Source organism: Mytilus galloprovincialis, chromosome 1, assembly GCF_965363235.1.
Source record: "Mytilus galloprovincialis chromosome 1, xbMytGall1.hap1.1, whole genome shotgun sequence".
NCBI classification, from domain to species: domain Eukaryota; kingdom Metazoa; phylum Mollusca; class Bivalvia; order Mytilida; family Mytilidae; genus Mytilus; species Mytilus galloprovincialis.
In genome coordinates this window covers 73,167,686-73,186,911 of record NC_134838.1, presented here as the reverse complement: position 1 = coordinate 73,186,911, position 19,226 = coordinate 73,167,686, and the positions used below count along the sequence as shown (strand labels likewise).

General features: G+C 31.1%; 1 protein-coding gene across 2 annotated transcripts in view; it reads left to right on the top strand.

Annotated features, from left to right (window-relative positions):
- The window catches only part of LOC143083354 (uncharacterized), a 117,307-nt gene that overhangs the window by 31,174 nt on the left and 66,907 nt on the right, over nucleotides 1–19,226 (top strand). For both annotated transcript variants that reach the window (XM_076259609.1, XM_076259617.1), the window contains exon 3: nucleotides 5,244–5,410. In XM_076259609.1, the coding sequence (XP_076115724.1) occupies nucleotides 5,244–5,410 (167 nt within the window). The remainder of the gene's footprint in view (nucleotides 1–5,243; nucleotides 5,411–19,226) is intronic.

The following is a 19,226-nucleotide window of genomic DNA, read 5'->3' as shown; positions in this document are numbered from 1 at the left end:
GGAACATCATATTGACAGATTTTCTCCACGTTATCACATTTTTTTACCTCCTTGTCATCGTGGTGCTGTTATGAGCACTAATGGATCATCACATTTATTTATTTTATAAAACTGTACCTTGAATATGATATTAGAGGATATTGTAGATCAAAATAATGATTGTTGTTATTTGATCGGTTCTGAAGAGTTTTGAGTAGACTTTATTGTAGTAATATCTTTGCCTTTAGTTAGACAGATTTAGGGCAGGTAATAGCATATTAAAAATCAGATTACAAAAGGAATGGCATCTCATAAGGACGTATCATTGCTGATGCAAATGTCAGCCCCACAAGCACTGATGTGAAAAGTATATTACTTATAATGCCCTAGGATAAATTGATTTTGTTATGTCTCTAAGGCTAAATTATGTGGATAGTAAAAAGTTCAGACATAAAGCTTTTCTACATTTTTATACATGTAGAGAGTGCATGTCTCTTTTCCATGGCAAATGTAAGTTATTTAAAGTTCATGACTCTCTTTTCACTTTTTTATCATTCCATTATACAGCGGACTTTCTATATACTGTTTCTTGTGGGTTGGGGTTTGGTAGTAGGGTCTATGGAGGTCTGAGATGCAAAACCTTAAATTTAAGGAAAAATGGCACATTCCATTAGTTAATCCCCTGGGAAAAGGGACCATGGTTGACCATGGATAAAGCATGGTCAACAATGGTCAACCATGATCATTATACTGCATGCTGACCATGATTTCACAAACATCAACCATGGTCAAAAGCATGGTTATTTATTCAGCCAAATTTTTCTGTGACTTTGCAGTATGACATCTTTCTATTATACCCTTAAAATCTTTATATCTATATAGAATACAGACACACAGTGGGGTAATAATAGTGGTCAGTTTTAAAATGATAGTTTTCTTGAAAATAAAATGCATTTTGATATTGTTTTATGTGATACTGGAAACAGGCTATTATTTGAACTTGGAATTATTTTTAATTATGGAATTTGCATAATTTCTTGTGCAAGAAATTTTTAATAAATTACATGTTTATTTGGTATTATAATGTTTTAAGCGGTTAATGACACTTTCCATGCAATGTATTTTGTATAGATAGTGTTGTGCGCGGCACAGTACATTCTATTGAAAATGTACTATCTTCTTTGTAATAGAAAGTGTTGTGCGCAGCACAGAACATTTAAGTACAGAATAAACATGGAATTTATTAAAAATTTCAAGCACAAGAAATTATGCAAATTCCATAATTAAAAATAATTCCAAGTTCAAATAATAGCCTGTTTGGGGTTAAATAAAGATGAATTAATTTAAAACACATGTACATTCTTATTCTAATTATGCAATACTCAGACATGACATATAATACCTGGTACCTTTTGAAAATCTAGAAGATATCTTTCACCTGAATCGCATATATGTATTTTCTAATATTTATTTAATTGTGACAATTTTGACAATTTAAATCTTGTATGCATTGAGATGAATGTTTTAGAATGTGTATTGCAGTGTCTACCTGTGAAGACAGACAAATCGGTCAAACAGGTGTGATCTTCTAATAGTCAGTTGTGCAAGATTTTAATCTCCTGATCATATCAGTTTCATTATCACAGGACCTAATCCCTCTTTATTTTAAGTAATAAATGAGGTACTTTGTTAGAAATATGTGCAAACAGTTATCTGAAACATGAGACGATTTTTGGGTTTATTACTTGAGATTGCAGGTAAATTATGGGAATTAACATGGGCAGTCATTAAATATATCAGATTTTATTATTTGAACACAAATTGAATGGTCTCATGAAACGTGTAAAGTGCTCACTTCTTTTAAAAGAATTCAAAAATATGATTTTTATCAGTTTTGACATTTTGTTTTTTTTGAATATTTGAAGAAATCTATATCTTTAATTTCAAAAATAACATTGATCATGTTTCAAAAGTCATAAATATCATGGAAAGAAATTCCTGACATGTTAAATATTAAATAAAGTGAAATAGTTTTAATAGTTTAAATTAATCCATGATGTTAATGCCACCTGGTGGGTTGTGGGAATTTGTTAATAATCTTGTAATGATTTAGGAATGAATTTTGTCTTATATATATATCTACCCTCCAAAAGTTTGACAGAGAAATATAAACTAGATAACACATGAACAGGTTGAAAAAGTTTATTTTCTTTCCCCGATTTAAATGGGGTGTAGTCTTTAGTCTTTAAGTTCCAGTCTTTCACTCATTGAAAACTTTGTAGTTTTGATTTATGGAAAAGTTGTCTTTTACTGTAAGATTGCATGATCTATAATGCTGGTATATTTTTTTAAACAATTTGTTTTTCAACTGTATTTCTCCAAGCTTTTAGATCTACATCAGTTGTGAAAGTTTCAAAGAGCATTGTTAATGTTGTTCACAAATGATCTGCTGAAACTCCTTTTGGTCAATTGGATTTTTTTTATTGCAAAAATCAGGTCATTTTGGAGTATTTTATGAAGCTTGTTTTTCAAAAAAAAATATGACTGGTTGCTGTAAATGAAAAAGTTTCAACCTCAATCAATTTCAGATTCAAAATTTCATTGAACTATTTGCAATCTAATTGCTGTCTACATTTCACTTTATAAACAGATGAAGTTGTTAAAAGATAAATGGTTTTCCACACTTTTGATTTTTAAATGTATCAGCCTGTCAAGAAGTTCAAGCTACCATCTTGACTATGTCATCTTCACCCAGTAAATGTCAGTTTGATTGTTACAAGATCAAAGATTGCACTGAAATCTTATCCAGAGTTCAATTTTCTCTCTTGTCATTCCAAGTTTCACCAGTCTGTCAGTTTAAATCTCCAATTTCTGTTTGTATGCAGAAAGATACCTATAGTAAATACATACTTGTGAATGACTTCATTATACATGTCTGTATCTAGTCTGCTTTTCACTCTCTCCTATACTTTTTAACTTACCTGTCTTTAAATGAAAATGAATAAATAAACAAATTGAAATTAAGTTATTAATTAAGTCAATTATGAATTGGTTAATGTCCTGTGGCAAATAATTCATGCTTATATAGAAGAACCACGGGCGGATTCAGAAATTTTCAGAAGAGGGGGCCACAGACTGCCCCGCCATTCCAGTCATGCTTCAGTGATGCCCTATATAATCAACCATTGTTTTCCCTACAAAATGGGGGCCTGGGTTCCAGACCCCTTTCTGAGTAAAAATTAAACAATTAATTAGTAAAAGAACTGATTGGAAGGGAAGGACAGGCAATTTTGACTGCTGCTAAATATGCATGATAGTGGCACAAATTTTACATCACAATTAACAGGTCACACCTGGGAGACTTTTGGCAAGTCCCCTGCCCAAACCAAAAATATTAATAAAAAAACTCTCATCTTGTACATCTCAATCACTCTGGGACTCTTAGATGAAGAATAACATCAAAGAAACAGTGAAAGCCCTTTACTTCTGTTTTTTTTTTCCATTTGTAACTCATGATTTTATGTCATGAATTATAGCAACTTATGCTTTCTTTGCAATTAGATAAATGACAGCTATAAGATGTTAACATGGCAGGTTTGAATCATTGTTAAAGGTTTGTACCTAAGAAAAGCATTGCTTCCCTTATCTCATGTCTGTTATAAGTGGTTGTTGTCAGATTCTTCCTGTATGGATTTTATGTTAATATTAAAGATTTGTTTGAAATGATAATTAATTAATCCTTTTTGTTTGTCATTGTAAATTAGGTTTTAATTTCAAATTTGGTTTGACTTAGGAAGTCATTCTGCACTTCATTAAGACTTCTGGGCACCAGTGTAAAATTTTGTGGTTTTAAGATTTTAGATAAAGACTTTGTTTTATATGTAACAATTGTCTTATACAGCAACAGTAAGATTGGTGGCTCTAAAAGTAGAATGTTACGTAACAGACAAGATTAAATAAAACAAAGAAAAGAAAATAATAAATAAACAGGATATTGAAGAAATAGATATTCCATAGAAAATTTAATTGTTTATTCAGGGACTATAATGAATGTATACAAATTGATGTACCCCAGGACACCCTTGGTTTTAAGTACTGTCTCATAGGGGTAACCTTTTTATTGGATATGCGTGTTTGGAGATATAATAACCTCAACTCTAGAAGTGAGGGCTTATTCTAAGTCTACTTATATATTGTAATCATCTTATCTGTCTGTCAGTCTGTTCATCTATCTATATAATTATGCTTGCCCAAAGTATATTTTGCCAACTATTTAAATATAATGACTTCATAGTTGGTCACAAGCTTGATATTGAAGAGACAAGAGTTATAATGTGTGTGTGTGTGCACTGTTAGAATTGTCAGACACCAGTACTTCTTGTTTTTCAACACTTTGAAGTTATGAGTGCATAATCTCTGTAAAAAATTTATGTAAGGCAAAAATTTTAATTATTATTTTTTCCATAATCTGCTTTGAAAACCACTTACTGAACTGCCCCAAATAGTTGTCCATGTATCTATACAAGTGATTTTACCTGCATCCCTTGACTTTTTGTTAACCTTCTTGGCAGCAAATGGAAGGGATTATGATGAGTTATGCTTCAGTATCAACCAATTGAAGGCAGTAATGCAGGTCCAGACCTCAGGTATTGGTCTGGTTTTCATTACTTGTTTCATTTCTTAGACAATATATATAGCTATAGTATTATTGAGTGTCTGAAAAATGTATATAAATGCAAATTACAATTATTGGAGAGAAAACAATGCATAAGTTCTTATCTGTGAAAGATATTTAAAGTCAATAAATAAACATCCACTGGTTCTGCAGACATACTTTTATGGTGCACTTATTGAATAGATTACCAAAAGTCAACATGTCACAGTTTAGGGTTTGTACCGTATTTGTTGATGCTACAAATTGAAAGAAGAGTTCTCAAAAGTGAGATGTACCTTTCAGATTTGTTTTTAATCTGCATGAATCACATGTGTCTTATAGTTTTTTTTGTGTGATCTCTCTCTGTTTTCCAACAAACTTTGTATGTAACTTTAAAAGGTTAAGCAGAATTAAATGGAGTATGCAGCACTGTTGTTTATTTCAGACTTTTACCTAATTCAGAAGTAAAATGACAACAAGGATTAAGAATTTTTATAGCCATTTATAAACAGTTCAAGTATTCTGCCTGACTCATTGGCACATCTTCTTCTTACATTTTAAAGTTTAAGAACATTGTTATTTTTGTATATAATTTTTACTTTCGTTTCAGGCTACTACTTTGTATTGTTTAGTGTTAGAATGTGCAGCAGGAGGAGACCTTTTGGCTTATATCAAAACTCATAAAGAAAACTGTTTACCAGAGGAAAAAGTCAGAGTATACATGAGACAATTAATTTCAGCAGTTCATTATTTACATGAAAGGGGTGTGGCACACAGGTAAGTTCATTTTTTAGCTCACCTGCCACAATGGGCCAAATGAGTTTTTCTCATCACTTGGCATTAGTTGTCCCTTCATCGTCAGTTGTCATCTGTTGTCTGTCGTCCGTCATTAACTTTTTCAAAAACTTTCTCCAGGAAACTTCTGGGCTAAAGTTAACTAAACTTTGCCACAGCCATCATTGGGGGAAATTGTGAAATTTGAAAAGTGTGACCAACCAAGATGCCCAACCTGGCTAAAAATAGAACATAGGAATAAGTTTTGTCTATTATTTTTGGAATTGTTATAAATAGAAAAAATATGAGAGGAGCACACATGTTCAAAATAATGAGCTCTTCCAATTATCAAAACTGTTAGACAAATTCTTATAGCAGTTATTGCCCATAAATGCATTTTACCCTATTATCATGAAAACTGTGATATTTAGAGAAAAAAAAATTCCCCGTTATACCTTTCTATGATTTAAATTATAAAAGATAAAAAATAAGACACTTTAAGAATTACTGTTAACCTTATCATTTGACAAGATTTTACCGTTATTCCTCTTGAAGGATCCCCTATGTTACAACCCTCATACTACATAATGAGAACTCTGTTTTGAGTAATATATATGAATCGAGACATATATACAAATTTAAGAGCTGTGAATTATAAAATAATTGAAACAATTAAATATTTATTTATAAGAACAATATTGAATTCATTTGAATCAACTCTTGGAGCTTAGTCGATAGATTTTCACATGCATTCATGGAATTTATAGATATACATATAGTGGATTGACATACACTAGAGAATGTTTTCAATATAAAGAATGATTCTCTACTACCTTATCAAACCTAACTCTCCCTACAGACCTTGTTTGGAATCAATAGCTATTGATTTTAGGAGGTAGTTAACCTGTATATAACATTTATTCTTCTTTATGGTCGTAATTTGCATTGCCATTCAAAGCAATTCTATCTTTTATGTAACAGTCATGTTAAAACAGAACATGTGTTTAGCAGGTTTGTATGATAGTCATTTTCTGTCCATTTTACAATTGCTCTATTATACACAGAGCACGGGAACAACGTGATCTTGGATCATTGAATGTATATGTTTAGTATTATTATGTGGGAATTATATTAATTAAATCCCAGTAGGGACTCTATGAATAATGAAAGAAGCTGCTTCAACACGTCGTCAAAGATATTTATTGAGGTTTTGTCAGTGTTCCATGTAGTAAATGTCTCCAGCGTGTTGTCGTAATTAAAAACACTGACCACTTACGACCTTACTAAATATTTATGACCCTATATGGGCATCATGAAAACAACTCTGTAGGCCGTACACTGTTGTTTCTGAGTTTTAGCTTTATTTCCATACAAATCTAGCAACAACCCATTGGGAAACCAATGGCTTATGTGTATTTTGTCTTAGAAATAAACTGTCATTGGACGGAAAAAGATCATTTTGGATCATTAGATTAGACACCAAATAATTAGCATCACAGGAAAACGTTGGTTGTATGTAAGGATAGCAGACATTAAAAGCTATCTCTGTGCTTAAGGTTCAGCTATTTGAAGAAAAAAAAATCTTATTGATCTGTTTACCAAGTTAATCAAGGGCATAATACTTATGTGATGGTTGTTGTTGGTAGGTGTCAAAAGTAGTCATTCTTTTGAAGAAGGTTTTGATCACCAATACATTTGCATTTATTCTGAGCTTCAAAAATATTATTACTTTCAATGACAACTGTCCTAAACATACAGGTATTGGTCCTGTTCCTATTTCTCATGATTTCAATATTTATCTTCAATACCTTAGCTGGCTTCTGTACCTCAAAATACACATCTTGTCACAGTTTAGAAAATACTTTTGGTTCCAGTTTAGGTCAAGGATACTAGTTTAACTATAGTGTAATGGAAGTCTGTTAATACATATTTACTGTACTCATATTTATATTTAATCAATTTTATCCAAATATTTTGTGATCAAAAACAAATTATTGATTTCCTTTATGATCTGTTACCCTTCACTGCTAACATTATTTGTAGCTTTGAATAGCTCGTAATTGTTATAAAATGGTTTACTGCAACTAATGAGGAATCATAAATATCTCCCTTTATAATGCTTTATGCTGACGAAAAGTGGGGGAGTATTGTATTCTTGTGGAAGCAGATTTATTCAAAATTATCAAAACAAGCCTAAACTTAATAAATATTTTATTGCAATTTGTCAGTTCAGTTTAAAGTCTTTTTAAAAATCACTGTGATTGAAATTTTTCTCTCTGTGTCAGAACCAAATCTCAGGTAAATCTCACCTGCATCAAGCTGTTTCACCTGACCAATGTTGGCTTCCGCAAGGAATATTTTTTTGAATAGCCCTTGATTAGAAATTTAACCAATAAGTTGCATGAAATATGGATTTGGGCACCCACCATTTCACAATCACTAATTAGAATATTGTTTCTTTAGAGTAGGCTTTGATTTCCTGCTTGTACAGTAATGTGGATTCATTCATTTTCTTTGGATTTTTCATGGATTGAGAGAAACTGATACTATGTGGATATTTTATTTTGTGTTATTTCTTGGTTTTGTCAAAGTCTGCATACACTAATGGAAAATGTACAATTTGTTGAACATTTAAATTCGTGGTTAACCTGTACCCATGAAATCCATGAAAATTAGTACCCAACGAATAATAATGAACCCACAGTGTTTTAATTTGAAGACACATCTTTGAATGATGGTTTAAACCTATAGGGTCTGCGAAGAATATCTTGTTTCAACTTTATGATATTTTTATCACAAACTTTTGAAACTTGTAAGAATGTTTGATTTATGTAATGGTTTGTCAAGTCAGATTATTTACAAGTCTTGTATATTATTCCCAAACATATTTTAATGAAATTTTGCAAAGAAATTTTTCCCGATAAATCTTCTCCTCTTGTGAAGAGAAGCAATGATTTAGTTCCAAATTGAATAGAACTTTTTCGTTGCTGATGTTGTTTCTCTGGCATGTTAGGTAGTTAGACAGTAGTGCAAGTCGGATTTTCATAATTAAAAAATTCTCCAGGGACTTTCTGTAAATAGAGAATGAGAGGGGAAAGATTGTGTAAAAAATCAATATATAGAGATATAGAAGATGGAATAGTTTGATTTACAAAATCAAAATAATTAACCTCTATATTATATCGTTTACAACGCCTCATAGTTTCCAAATTATTGAAATATTAATAAGCATCAAACTAAAAAATTTGGAAGCTGCAAGTTGAAAGGAAATCTCACCATCATACATTTTTGCTGACTAACATATTTTATGCATCAATTTCTTTAATATACATACATTTTTTGTATTGTTATGAGTTACAATTTATGACTAAAATTAGCAAAGACCCATCGCAACAATATTTAATACAAAAATTTAACAATATTTTTAGATATTTGGATGATATATTTGCTCTCAATAATGATGACTTCAGTATGTATACTAAAGAGATTTATCCTGTTGAACTTACTTTAAATAAAGCTAATACTAACAATGACCACTGCCCTTTCCTTGATCTTGATATCTATATCATTTACAGGAAGCTTAATACAAAAATTTATGATAAAAGAGATGATTTTTAATTTCCTATCGTTAATTATCCATTTTTAGATGGTGACGTTCCCTTGTCACCATCTTATGGTGTTTATATATCTCAACTTGTATGATTCGCTCGTGTATGTAACAAAGTATTAGATTTTAGCGAGAGAAATTTATGTATTACTGAAAAATTATTACACCAGGGTTTTCGATATCACAAACTAGTCAAAACATTTACTAGATTTTATCATCGGTATAAGGAAATAATAAATCGTAAATATAACTCAACATGCAGACATCTTACATGTTCAGGTATTTTACATCCAATCTTTTATGGTAATATTCTTTACATAGCACAAAAATGTCAGTATTCACCTCAAATGCTTACAGAACCTGTAAACAGATCTATTAAAAAGGGATATAGTTTCGATACGGTTGTCAGGTCATTAGAAATTACATATTTTGGCTTTAATATTGATTCACTTATAGGGTCTTTGTATCGGAACTAATAAACACATTTATTTAAAAAAAAAAAACTGTCGTTGGCATGAGTGACACGGGTTATGTTCTTCTCATATATTTTATGATAGTATGATACTATACCCCTTACTGGAGGGATTGTGCCTGATATTCATAAGATGAACCCATAATCTTTCAATCAGTTTAATTCATTTTATTTCTTTTCTTTTGTTACATCTTCTGACATTGGACTCAGACTTCTCTTGAACTGAATTTTAATGTGCGTATTGTTATGCGTTTACTTTTCTACCTTGTTAGAAGTATAGGGGGAGGATTGAGATCCCATAAACATGTTTAACCCCGCAGCAATTTTGCGCCTGTCGCAAGTCAGAAGACTCTGGCCTTTGTTAGTCTTGTATGATTTTTAATTTTAGTTACTTGTGTATAATTCGGAGTTTAGTATGATGTCCATTATCACTGTACTAGTATACATATTTTTTAAGGGGCCAGCTGAAGGACGTTTATGGGTTTGGGAGTTTCTTGCTACATTGAAGACCCATTGGTGGCCTTTGGCTGTCTCTATGGTCGGGTAGTTGTCGCTTTGACACATTCCCCATTTCCTTTCTCAATTTTATACATGTATACTAATGCCCACCTCTGGGTGTGGGATTTTCAAGCTGCATTGAAGAACCATTGGTGGCCTTCGGCCGTTATTTTCTCTTTGGTCGGGTTCAGCTTGGTTGTCTCTTTCACATATTCTCCATTTCCATTCCCATTTTTATTAATTTTTAATAATAGAATGCAGATCGACTTCAAAAAAGGATTTAAATCAAATTGATTTTTTGCTAACCCTTAAACTGTCCATTCTTTGGTACATTCTCATCTCAGCTATGCACATACAATTCATACATTCATACAAGTAACTGGTATTTAATGGCACGGAACAAAAAAAAATCTTTTTTAAGCAAAGGTGTAAATGACCAGTAAAAATCAGTTTAAACAAATACAAAGCGGTGACTGTGTGATATTTGTGAAGTGATATTTTTATAGTTGTGGATAGAGTACATGTATTGTTTGCTCTGGTTTAGAATTTGGTCATTGCCCTAAAGAAAGTCGAGGCCATCAGCTTTTGTACGTTTGACATTTATCGTATTGAGAGCAAAGTGGGAAGGGTTACGAGTTAAATTACGCTTCTTTCATGTAGGTAAAGTGACTGTCATTTAGGCTCGCTGTGGTGACCCTTATATTATTTGTTATGAAAGGGAGAGAATTTAAAGTTTGTAAACGAGATAACATTAAGGTATAACGTATAATTATGAATGAATGAAATTTGCTTATTCAATGAATATGTAAGGAAAACATTAATTGGACGTTGTTATTAGCTGAGTGAATTTTAAATGGAAACTGTGATCAGTGATGTACTTATTATACAGAAAATATATACCTTGTAACATTATCAAATGAAGGGGTTGGAATAACAAATGGACATTTTATATTGAATTAAAATGAGGGTATCACTTGAATAGTATTACTGAAAAATAGCCACCACTTAAGTCTTTGCTTGGACTCCTTAATGAAATTCTAGTTGGACTTGATTATTATTTTTTTTATGAAGATTTCTTGAAGCATTAATGGAATTATCATGATTCAAAAATTGGAAGATAGAAAGATTTTTTTCTCTCCCTGCATATGACTGAAATAGTTACTACCAGATTTTAAACAACTGACTATACATTTTTCATACATTTAAGATGCTTTTTAATTTCGATGTGCAGCATATTCTTCCATACTTTTGACCTACACAACAGAGTTTCAGAAATCAAATGCTAAAATTGGCTCTTTTGGAAAATAAAATTTAAACATATTAAAATGGCTCATCATAGAATGAATGATATTGACTATAACAGGCACTGATTTGAATGATAATATGAAGGTTTTTATGAATTAACCTTCTAAGGTATTCTAAACAAGAAGGATGTAGAAAATAAATTTTCCCAGGAAATGACATTTCTGTATGACAGGTTACAAAACAACAGAATCAACATAAAGAATAACAAACGATTAAAAATATTTTATGATTCAGAATTTTTTTCACAATAAATTGTATTGTTATGTTCATTAACATTTGAAATTGAAACTTTTGTTTGAGTTGAAATAATATGTGAAATATTACCTCCAAAAATGTCTGACAAAGAAGTGAAAGATTTGTGATAAGTATTAATTAGATGAATTTGTCATGTGTATCAGCACTAAGGGTGGCCATGTTCTGTGGATCCTGAGATAGCATATCTCCGATTTCTTTTAAATCACTCGGTCCATATCTGGTAAATAAGTAGTACCATTGTTTGGGGTATATATCTAGTAGGTAAAAACATTAGATGATGAAATTTGAACAGCTTTGTGTTTTAAGTGATGTGCGTGCATCAATTGAGGTTTAAATGAGTTTTTTTCGAAAGGTGTTTAAATTCTTTTGCCAGGATCAGCAGTTTTGAATGTACCCATGTTCTAGTCGAATAGATCAAAAACAAACTAAAGATGACATCTCGATTAAGAAAATTGTCCTAACAAATAAGAAATGACTGGATGTTAAATAGTATGTAACCCAATCATGTTAACGGTTAATTTTTTAACCCTGGCAGGTGAGGTTTAAAGGTATATTATAGAAGGAGATAAATGAAACACTTCATGTTTTTTTGTATAACTGAACAGTTCATAAGTCAATGTTATTCACATGGTATCAATATCACAGTAATTTTTTCTTTAAATCTTGCGAATACTTGAATGAGATTGGTGACATTTGGGGGTTGGAAGATTTTCAACTGATTCATCACAACTTTTGTGAAAGGAGGAAAAAAATGTGTATAAAGTATATTGAGTTTCAATTATCTTAGTATTATCTGTAGAGATTTAGATAAATATGTATGATTAATAAAATGGTATTGAAATTCTCATGAGAAAAAATATAATTACAAAAATGATGGTTTCAGTATTTGTCATACATCACAGGAGCTATGCATCATAAAACATCTATTTACCAATTATTTAATTGCATCTCTGAGCTGCCATATCTTGCTGAGGGTTGTTTGTTTTCACTTTTGTGCTTTCTATATCTGCATTATCTTGCTGTTTCCTGTAATTGCAATTTTTACTCCATTTAATTGAAGTGCTGGTAACTCGGGTGTATGGCTGATGCAAGTTTTTGTTCACATTTTTATGTCATCTGTATGACGCAGTGTCTTGTTTTGTTCACATTTGGTTGTTTCTTGTATGCTGCAGTGTCTATTATAAGTGATGATGTTCACATATTGATAATTTCTGTATGCTACATTGTCTTGTTTTGTTCACTTTTAATGTCTCCTGTGTGTTTCAGTGGCGTTCACATTTTATGTATACAGATTGTTTGGCATTTTCTGTATGCTGTAGCTGCTGTGTGGTTTTAGGTTTTGTTTTTTTATGTTACTTGTATACTGCATTGTGTTAGTGGAGACACATGATAACTTCTGTATTCTACAGCGTCTTTTATTCAATTTATTGTTTGTGCAGCAGTTTCCTTTTTTGATCATTTTTGATGGCTTCTGTATGTTACAGTGTCTTGTATTGTTCTCATTTGGTGTTTTTTTTAGTGTCTTGTTTTGTGTTACATTTGGTGTTTTGCTGCAGTGTCTTTTGTTCTCATTTTGTGTTTTGTTGTGTCTTGTTTTGTTCTCATTTTGTGTTTTGCAGTGTCTTGTTTTGTTCACTTTTGTTGTCTTCTATATGGTACACTGTTTTGTTTTGTTCACTTTTGATGTCTTCTATATTCTGCAGTGTCTTGTTTTGTTTAAACTTTGAGTATTTTGCATAATTCAGTGTGTTGTTTTGTTCACTGATGATGGCGGTCATAGAATTATAGAAGAGATGATTATAACTTCATCACTTGTAGCTGCACAATTACATGTATTCTAAATACAACTACAGCTCAAGTATCCCAATTTAATAAATAACTTTTCTTTTGCAAATATCTTTTTCCTCAATGCATATGCTGAATGTTTTCCAAATTTTAGACAAAGATTTTCAAATATAAAGACATTTCTAAAGTTCCTGACTATTATGTCATTGCGACACATTGGCCCATAACTTTCATTCATCAAAATTGGATATAGTTGGAGAATATCAACTTGTGACTGGTTTGATTAATGTTTAATTCTTAGTCCGGAAATAGCTATTATTGTGATTGTACTTTGATTTTAAAACTCTGTATCTATGACGTCAAATAATTCCCAAGAAAACCATGCTCCCAGTTTTAATATTAAAACAAATAGGATGATTTGATATGATAATTGCTTCATGCGAGTTATCTCTGATGAAATTTCTCTTCAGGAATAGAGTCATTTATAGAAAAAAAAAGGGAAAATAGAGAAAATTTATAAGCTAGAACTAATATGCATATTAAATTAGTAAGACAAAGCAAAGTGTAGTATTGGGCCGGTTAAAACTAAACTTACCTCTTTTATTGAGTTTTCTCAATCAGCACTAGTTAAGTTGAATGAAGTAAAGGTTGGCAATCTTCTAATAAAGTAATCAAAATACCCATTTGTGTTAGTTTCAGAATTTTACTCATTTCATAGTCAGTCCCAGAAGAATTTATATGACAGTTGATGTTCCCTTGTCATCCCCTTTTGTTTGTGGGATTACAACTTTTCGTGAATGTCAAGGGTATACTCCCGGTATAGGTAAGCCACATATTTAACAGTATAACAAAGTAATAAATTTCTAAAGACTTTAGCAAAACCACCAAATCAAGTATTTTTGAAAATACTTATAATTTTAGTCAGTCCACAATATTTGGTATCCACAAAAATAAATGAATCCACAGTGAGTTAAGTACTGTACTCTCAGAATCTATCTACCTTAAACCTATATAGATTCACACAGATGTGCAGATATGTCTTTGGGTGTCTCATCCATATAACATTAAGATGAAGGTTGCATAACTCATTTTTTAAGGCTCTAGTGAAGTAAATTTATCAGTTGATTTACAACAGTATTATCTCATCATAGAATGAGATTAAAACTTTTACTGAATTAAAAAAACCACTTTGATACCAAAATGTATATTATTTGTTGGACTTGTCATTTAAATGAAGACATTTTACATTACCATATTTCATTTTATGTATTAATTTGATCTTTATAAATACTGAACAGTTTATGATGGATATGAAAACTGTTATCTACAAATGTATAATTTGTTTTTGATGCTTTTAGTAAAGTATAAAAGTATTGTTTGGACTCCCATACTGCAAATAGTAGATACTGGTCAAATGTCAACTTCGAAAACAGTTGAATATATAGATGACCATGAGTAACGATAGTTGCTGAATCACTAAATAAGTGTTGTTTTGAAGCATTCAGGAAGCCATAAAATACTAACTGTCCATATACTAAGTTATAGTACATGTAAGATGTCAGGAAAGGTTAACCCACAATTCATGACCTTACATGTATACACGGAAACTAATAAAACATTGTGGTTAATCTCATTATATTTGAGGAGGAAAAAAATAATAAATATGAGTGAAATTTGGGAGGATTATTGTGGCCTTGTCGTTTGTTCCTTGTTGATGTAGGTGGATGGATCAGTCAGAAATTATAGATATGATTCCAATTAATTAATATATATGTCAACAGTACCAGAAAACACATTGCTTCATCTCTATATATAAAGTGACAACATGTGATAAATAGACATGTTTTTGTTGACAGTTTGGATACCATTGTTAATTAGGAACAATATTTTGATGACATTTAATAAGTAAATTACATGATATAGACAAGGTTATTTGAATCCCATATAAATTCTTACATATCAACCAGGAAGAGTTCAGACAAGATGGACAACAGGTCCAGAATTAAGTCACAATTTTACAACACTTTTTTCTAACCAATTGTTTGTATTTAGTGAGATTGCTAACATATCAATTTTTTCAATGAATGTAGCAGTTTCTATAATTGAATGGAAGTACAAAAAATATCGAGAAATATGATTAATGAAAAATCCTTTACTGGAACAAATAAGAGATCCATAAATTTGCAGTTGGAATCTCACCTATGGCATCTACATATTAGTACTAATTATTTGGTGGTTGGTTTTGTCTAAATAACAAAAAAATTAACAACTATAGGTCATCTTATGGCCTTCAACAATGAGTAAAGCCCATATACCGCATAGTCAGTTATAAAAGGCCCTGAGAAATGACAAATGTAAAACAAGTCAAACAAGAAAACCTAAGGCCTAATTCATGTACAAAATAATGAATGAAAAACAAATATGTTGCACAGAAACAATCAACAACCACTGCATTATAGGTGCCTGGCTAAGTATTTTCACTATTATAGGCAAGCTTGAGCGATCATTCATGTCCTCTGTGAGACACATTCTTCTAGTATTTCTAAATAGACTTGTAGATTTATTTATTGTTGGTATTAACAGCACTTTATGCACACTTGTTTATACCATGGCAACCAGTTTCTATTGCAAGTGGAAGCTGCAATTCCTGTAGAGAGCTAGACTGACCTTTGCCAGGAAAACTGGTCTTAATGTGACTGGGTTATGCTACTTAAATGCCATCTAGATTGTTCTATTCAATCCAGATAGACATCTCATTTTAGAAATAACCAGACATTTATGTAACAGTCTTTATTGCTTTGGTAAAAATATTTATAGTTTTGCACATTATCTGAAAACTATGGAATCTCAATTTGATTTATAAATTCAATAAAATTATGATATCCGCATGATTTTGAAGTAAATCTGTTGGGAATTAACTGTTGATTCATTTGATAATTACTGATATTCGTGGGTGCAAATAAACTAATCAGAGATACCAGGATTGGAATTTCATATTTGCGCCAGACACACGTTTCAACTACAAAAGACTCATCAGTGACACGTACTTGTATCAAAAAATGTTCAAAAGGCCAAATAAAGTACGAAGTTGAAAAGCATTGAGGACCAAAAATTCCTAAAAGTTTTGCCAAATACAGCTAAGGTAATCTATTCCTGAGGTATAAAAGCATCAGTATTTCAAAAATTCAAAGTTTTCTAAACCGTTAATTTATATAAATTATGAAATTCTAAACAGAAATGCTGACTCACTGGGCTGGTGATACCCTCAGGGAATTAAAACTCCACCATCGGAGTGGCATCGACCTAGTGGTTGTGAATAAACTCATCAAAGATACCAGGTTTGAAATTTCATATTTTCGCCAGACATGCGTTATGCCTGCAAATTTTAGTTGATACTAAATCTCATGGTTGTGACAAATTTTGCATACAAAATGTAAGATGTAGAATTTGTTGAACATTTAGATTCATGGTTCATCAGCAGAAAACCACAAAAGTGCATCATGAATTATAACTTATCCACAGTAGATAGTACCTATTAAGGAATTTTTAAAAAGTCTATGTCTTGTCAAAACTAGCAATGATCATATGACATTTCTTAATCTGATGTGCCTTTAAAATGTGACTTGCCCAAACTTTATGTCATCAGAAATTTGATAACATTCCATTTTACACAGGAGATGTAACATTTCAAACTTAGCTCCATAAACACAGAGTAATCACAAATCAATTTATTTTTTAGAAAGCTTGGTGGATTTAGATCGCATGTGTAACTGATGTTGCCAATATTATTTATTTGTTTTTCGTGAAGAATGGTTAACTTGATTATGCAGAACACATTACAACAAGTCTGTAGTACATTTATCAATTCTATATCTAAAAGCGAAATCTTTCTTGGAAAATATATTTTTGGATTTAAATGCATTTAGTCCTTGTTAAAGATCATGTTTTAAGTTGAAGACATGTTATGTTTTGTTATTCAAATGCTTCTTCACACGTGGATACATCAATTCATTACTTTATGGCATGTAAGGAAATGATAGAGTCCCATGTTTGTGGCCTATATATTTGATTTTACGTATTTCCTATTAGATGTTAAAATCTCAGACAGTGGTTTTATCAAATGCCACATAGTCAAAAATATACTTATATTTGAATATCTTTAACATGATGTTTGTTGACTATATTGCATTAATTAAAGTTAGTAATCCAAATATGTGTATCAAATGTTTTGATAAGCAAATGTTATGCATGTCATGAAGTCACACTAAAATGTGTAATGTGATTTGATCACTTATATAATGACTATGTTCAATACATCGTAGTACATTTTTGTGGTGAAAGGACACTCGCACTTTGGCTTTGACAACTGCTTTTCTAAGGCAAGCTGTTATATACATGTCCATTTGTACTTATTTTCAACAAATAAATCGTCCTGAATATGCATGAAATATTTGCCACTGGACGTTAAGCAACCAACAATCAATCAATCAACAAATAAAAAAGTACCAATAAATGGCAAAATCAAATCATGAGGAATATTATCTAAGGTAAAAAAAGTTGGATCTTGGGGAAAGAAGAAAAGAAGAGGTGGAAATGTACTAAGTCAGGAATCTGATGTTCAGTGTTTGTCGTTTGACTTTATGTGGTTCATAAGTGTTTTCTGTTTTTCGTTTTTATATAGATTAGACCGTTGTTTTTCCCGTTTGAATGGTTTTACACTTGTAATTTTTTGGGCCCTTTTAAGCTTGCTGATTGGTGTAAGCAAAAGCTCTGTGTTGAAGACCGTACTTTGACCTATAATGGTTTACTTTTATAAATTGTTACTTGGATGGAGAGTTGTCTCATTGGCACTCATACCCCATCTTCCTATATCTATATTTAAATGTGAATATATATAGGAAGATGAGGTATGAGTGTCAATGAGACAACTCTCCATCCAAGTCATAATTTGTAAAAGTAAGCCCTTATAGGTCAAAGTACGGTCTTCAACATAGAGCCTTGTATTTTTAGTTTGCTATAATTGTTACATCTGCTTTTCTATGAATAGTAATGAATCTTTAGAAAATATTCCAACAATAACATGACTGTGGTTGTCATTCAAGAAAAAAGAAAAGAAAATTGATTATGTGACTGGGAAAGACCTTTGATTATGGGCTCTTATGAAAGTTAATCCACCATAACAGTCCGTCAGTGGTAATCTTTTATTATCTTTCTTCATTTGTATTGTTATTTAACCTGGCTCTCAAAGGCCACATTAACTAATGTACTATTTTTTTGGCATATGTAACATATGAGCTTTATTAAATTAATCCTTTAGTTTTTTTTTTTTTACTGAAATGCCATTTGCAAATTAAAGATATTCCATTTATGTATGGACAATTGTGTCAAAAACAGTAACCATATTTTCTTGTTTTTTTTTTTGTGTTCTGATGTTGACTATAATAGCTGTCTTCTTGATGCTCTTCTCAAAATCTCATTTTCATTCATAAAAAAAAAAAAAATACAACTTTGAAAGTTATATGATTTGTGTGTCCCAGTAGTTCATAAATTATATAACTAGCTATTTATGTGTTTTACATAATGTATTTCATCCAAAATCTATGTTTATGTATTTTGAGAAGATCTGCATCAGCAAAATTAGATCAGGTTCAAAGTGAACCAGGAAAATGTTTGAGTGACAGGTTTATTTGCTTACAAAACAAAAAACAAGAAATGTTTTGAGGTCATATTTAGTTTATGTATTTCCTGTACTTATACTTGTAGATCATTCATAATTTTCTTCTTTTTTAATTCCCAAGTGACAAGATAAGAATTATTTGTGATGTAATTGATTTATAAATATTCTTTTTATTGGTATGTAACATCAGGAAAAAACAAGCCACATAACATAAAAGTCT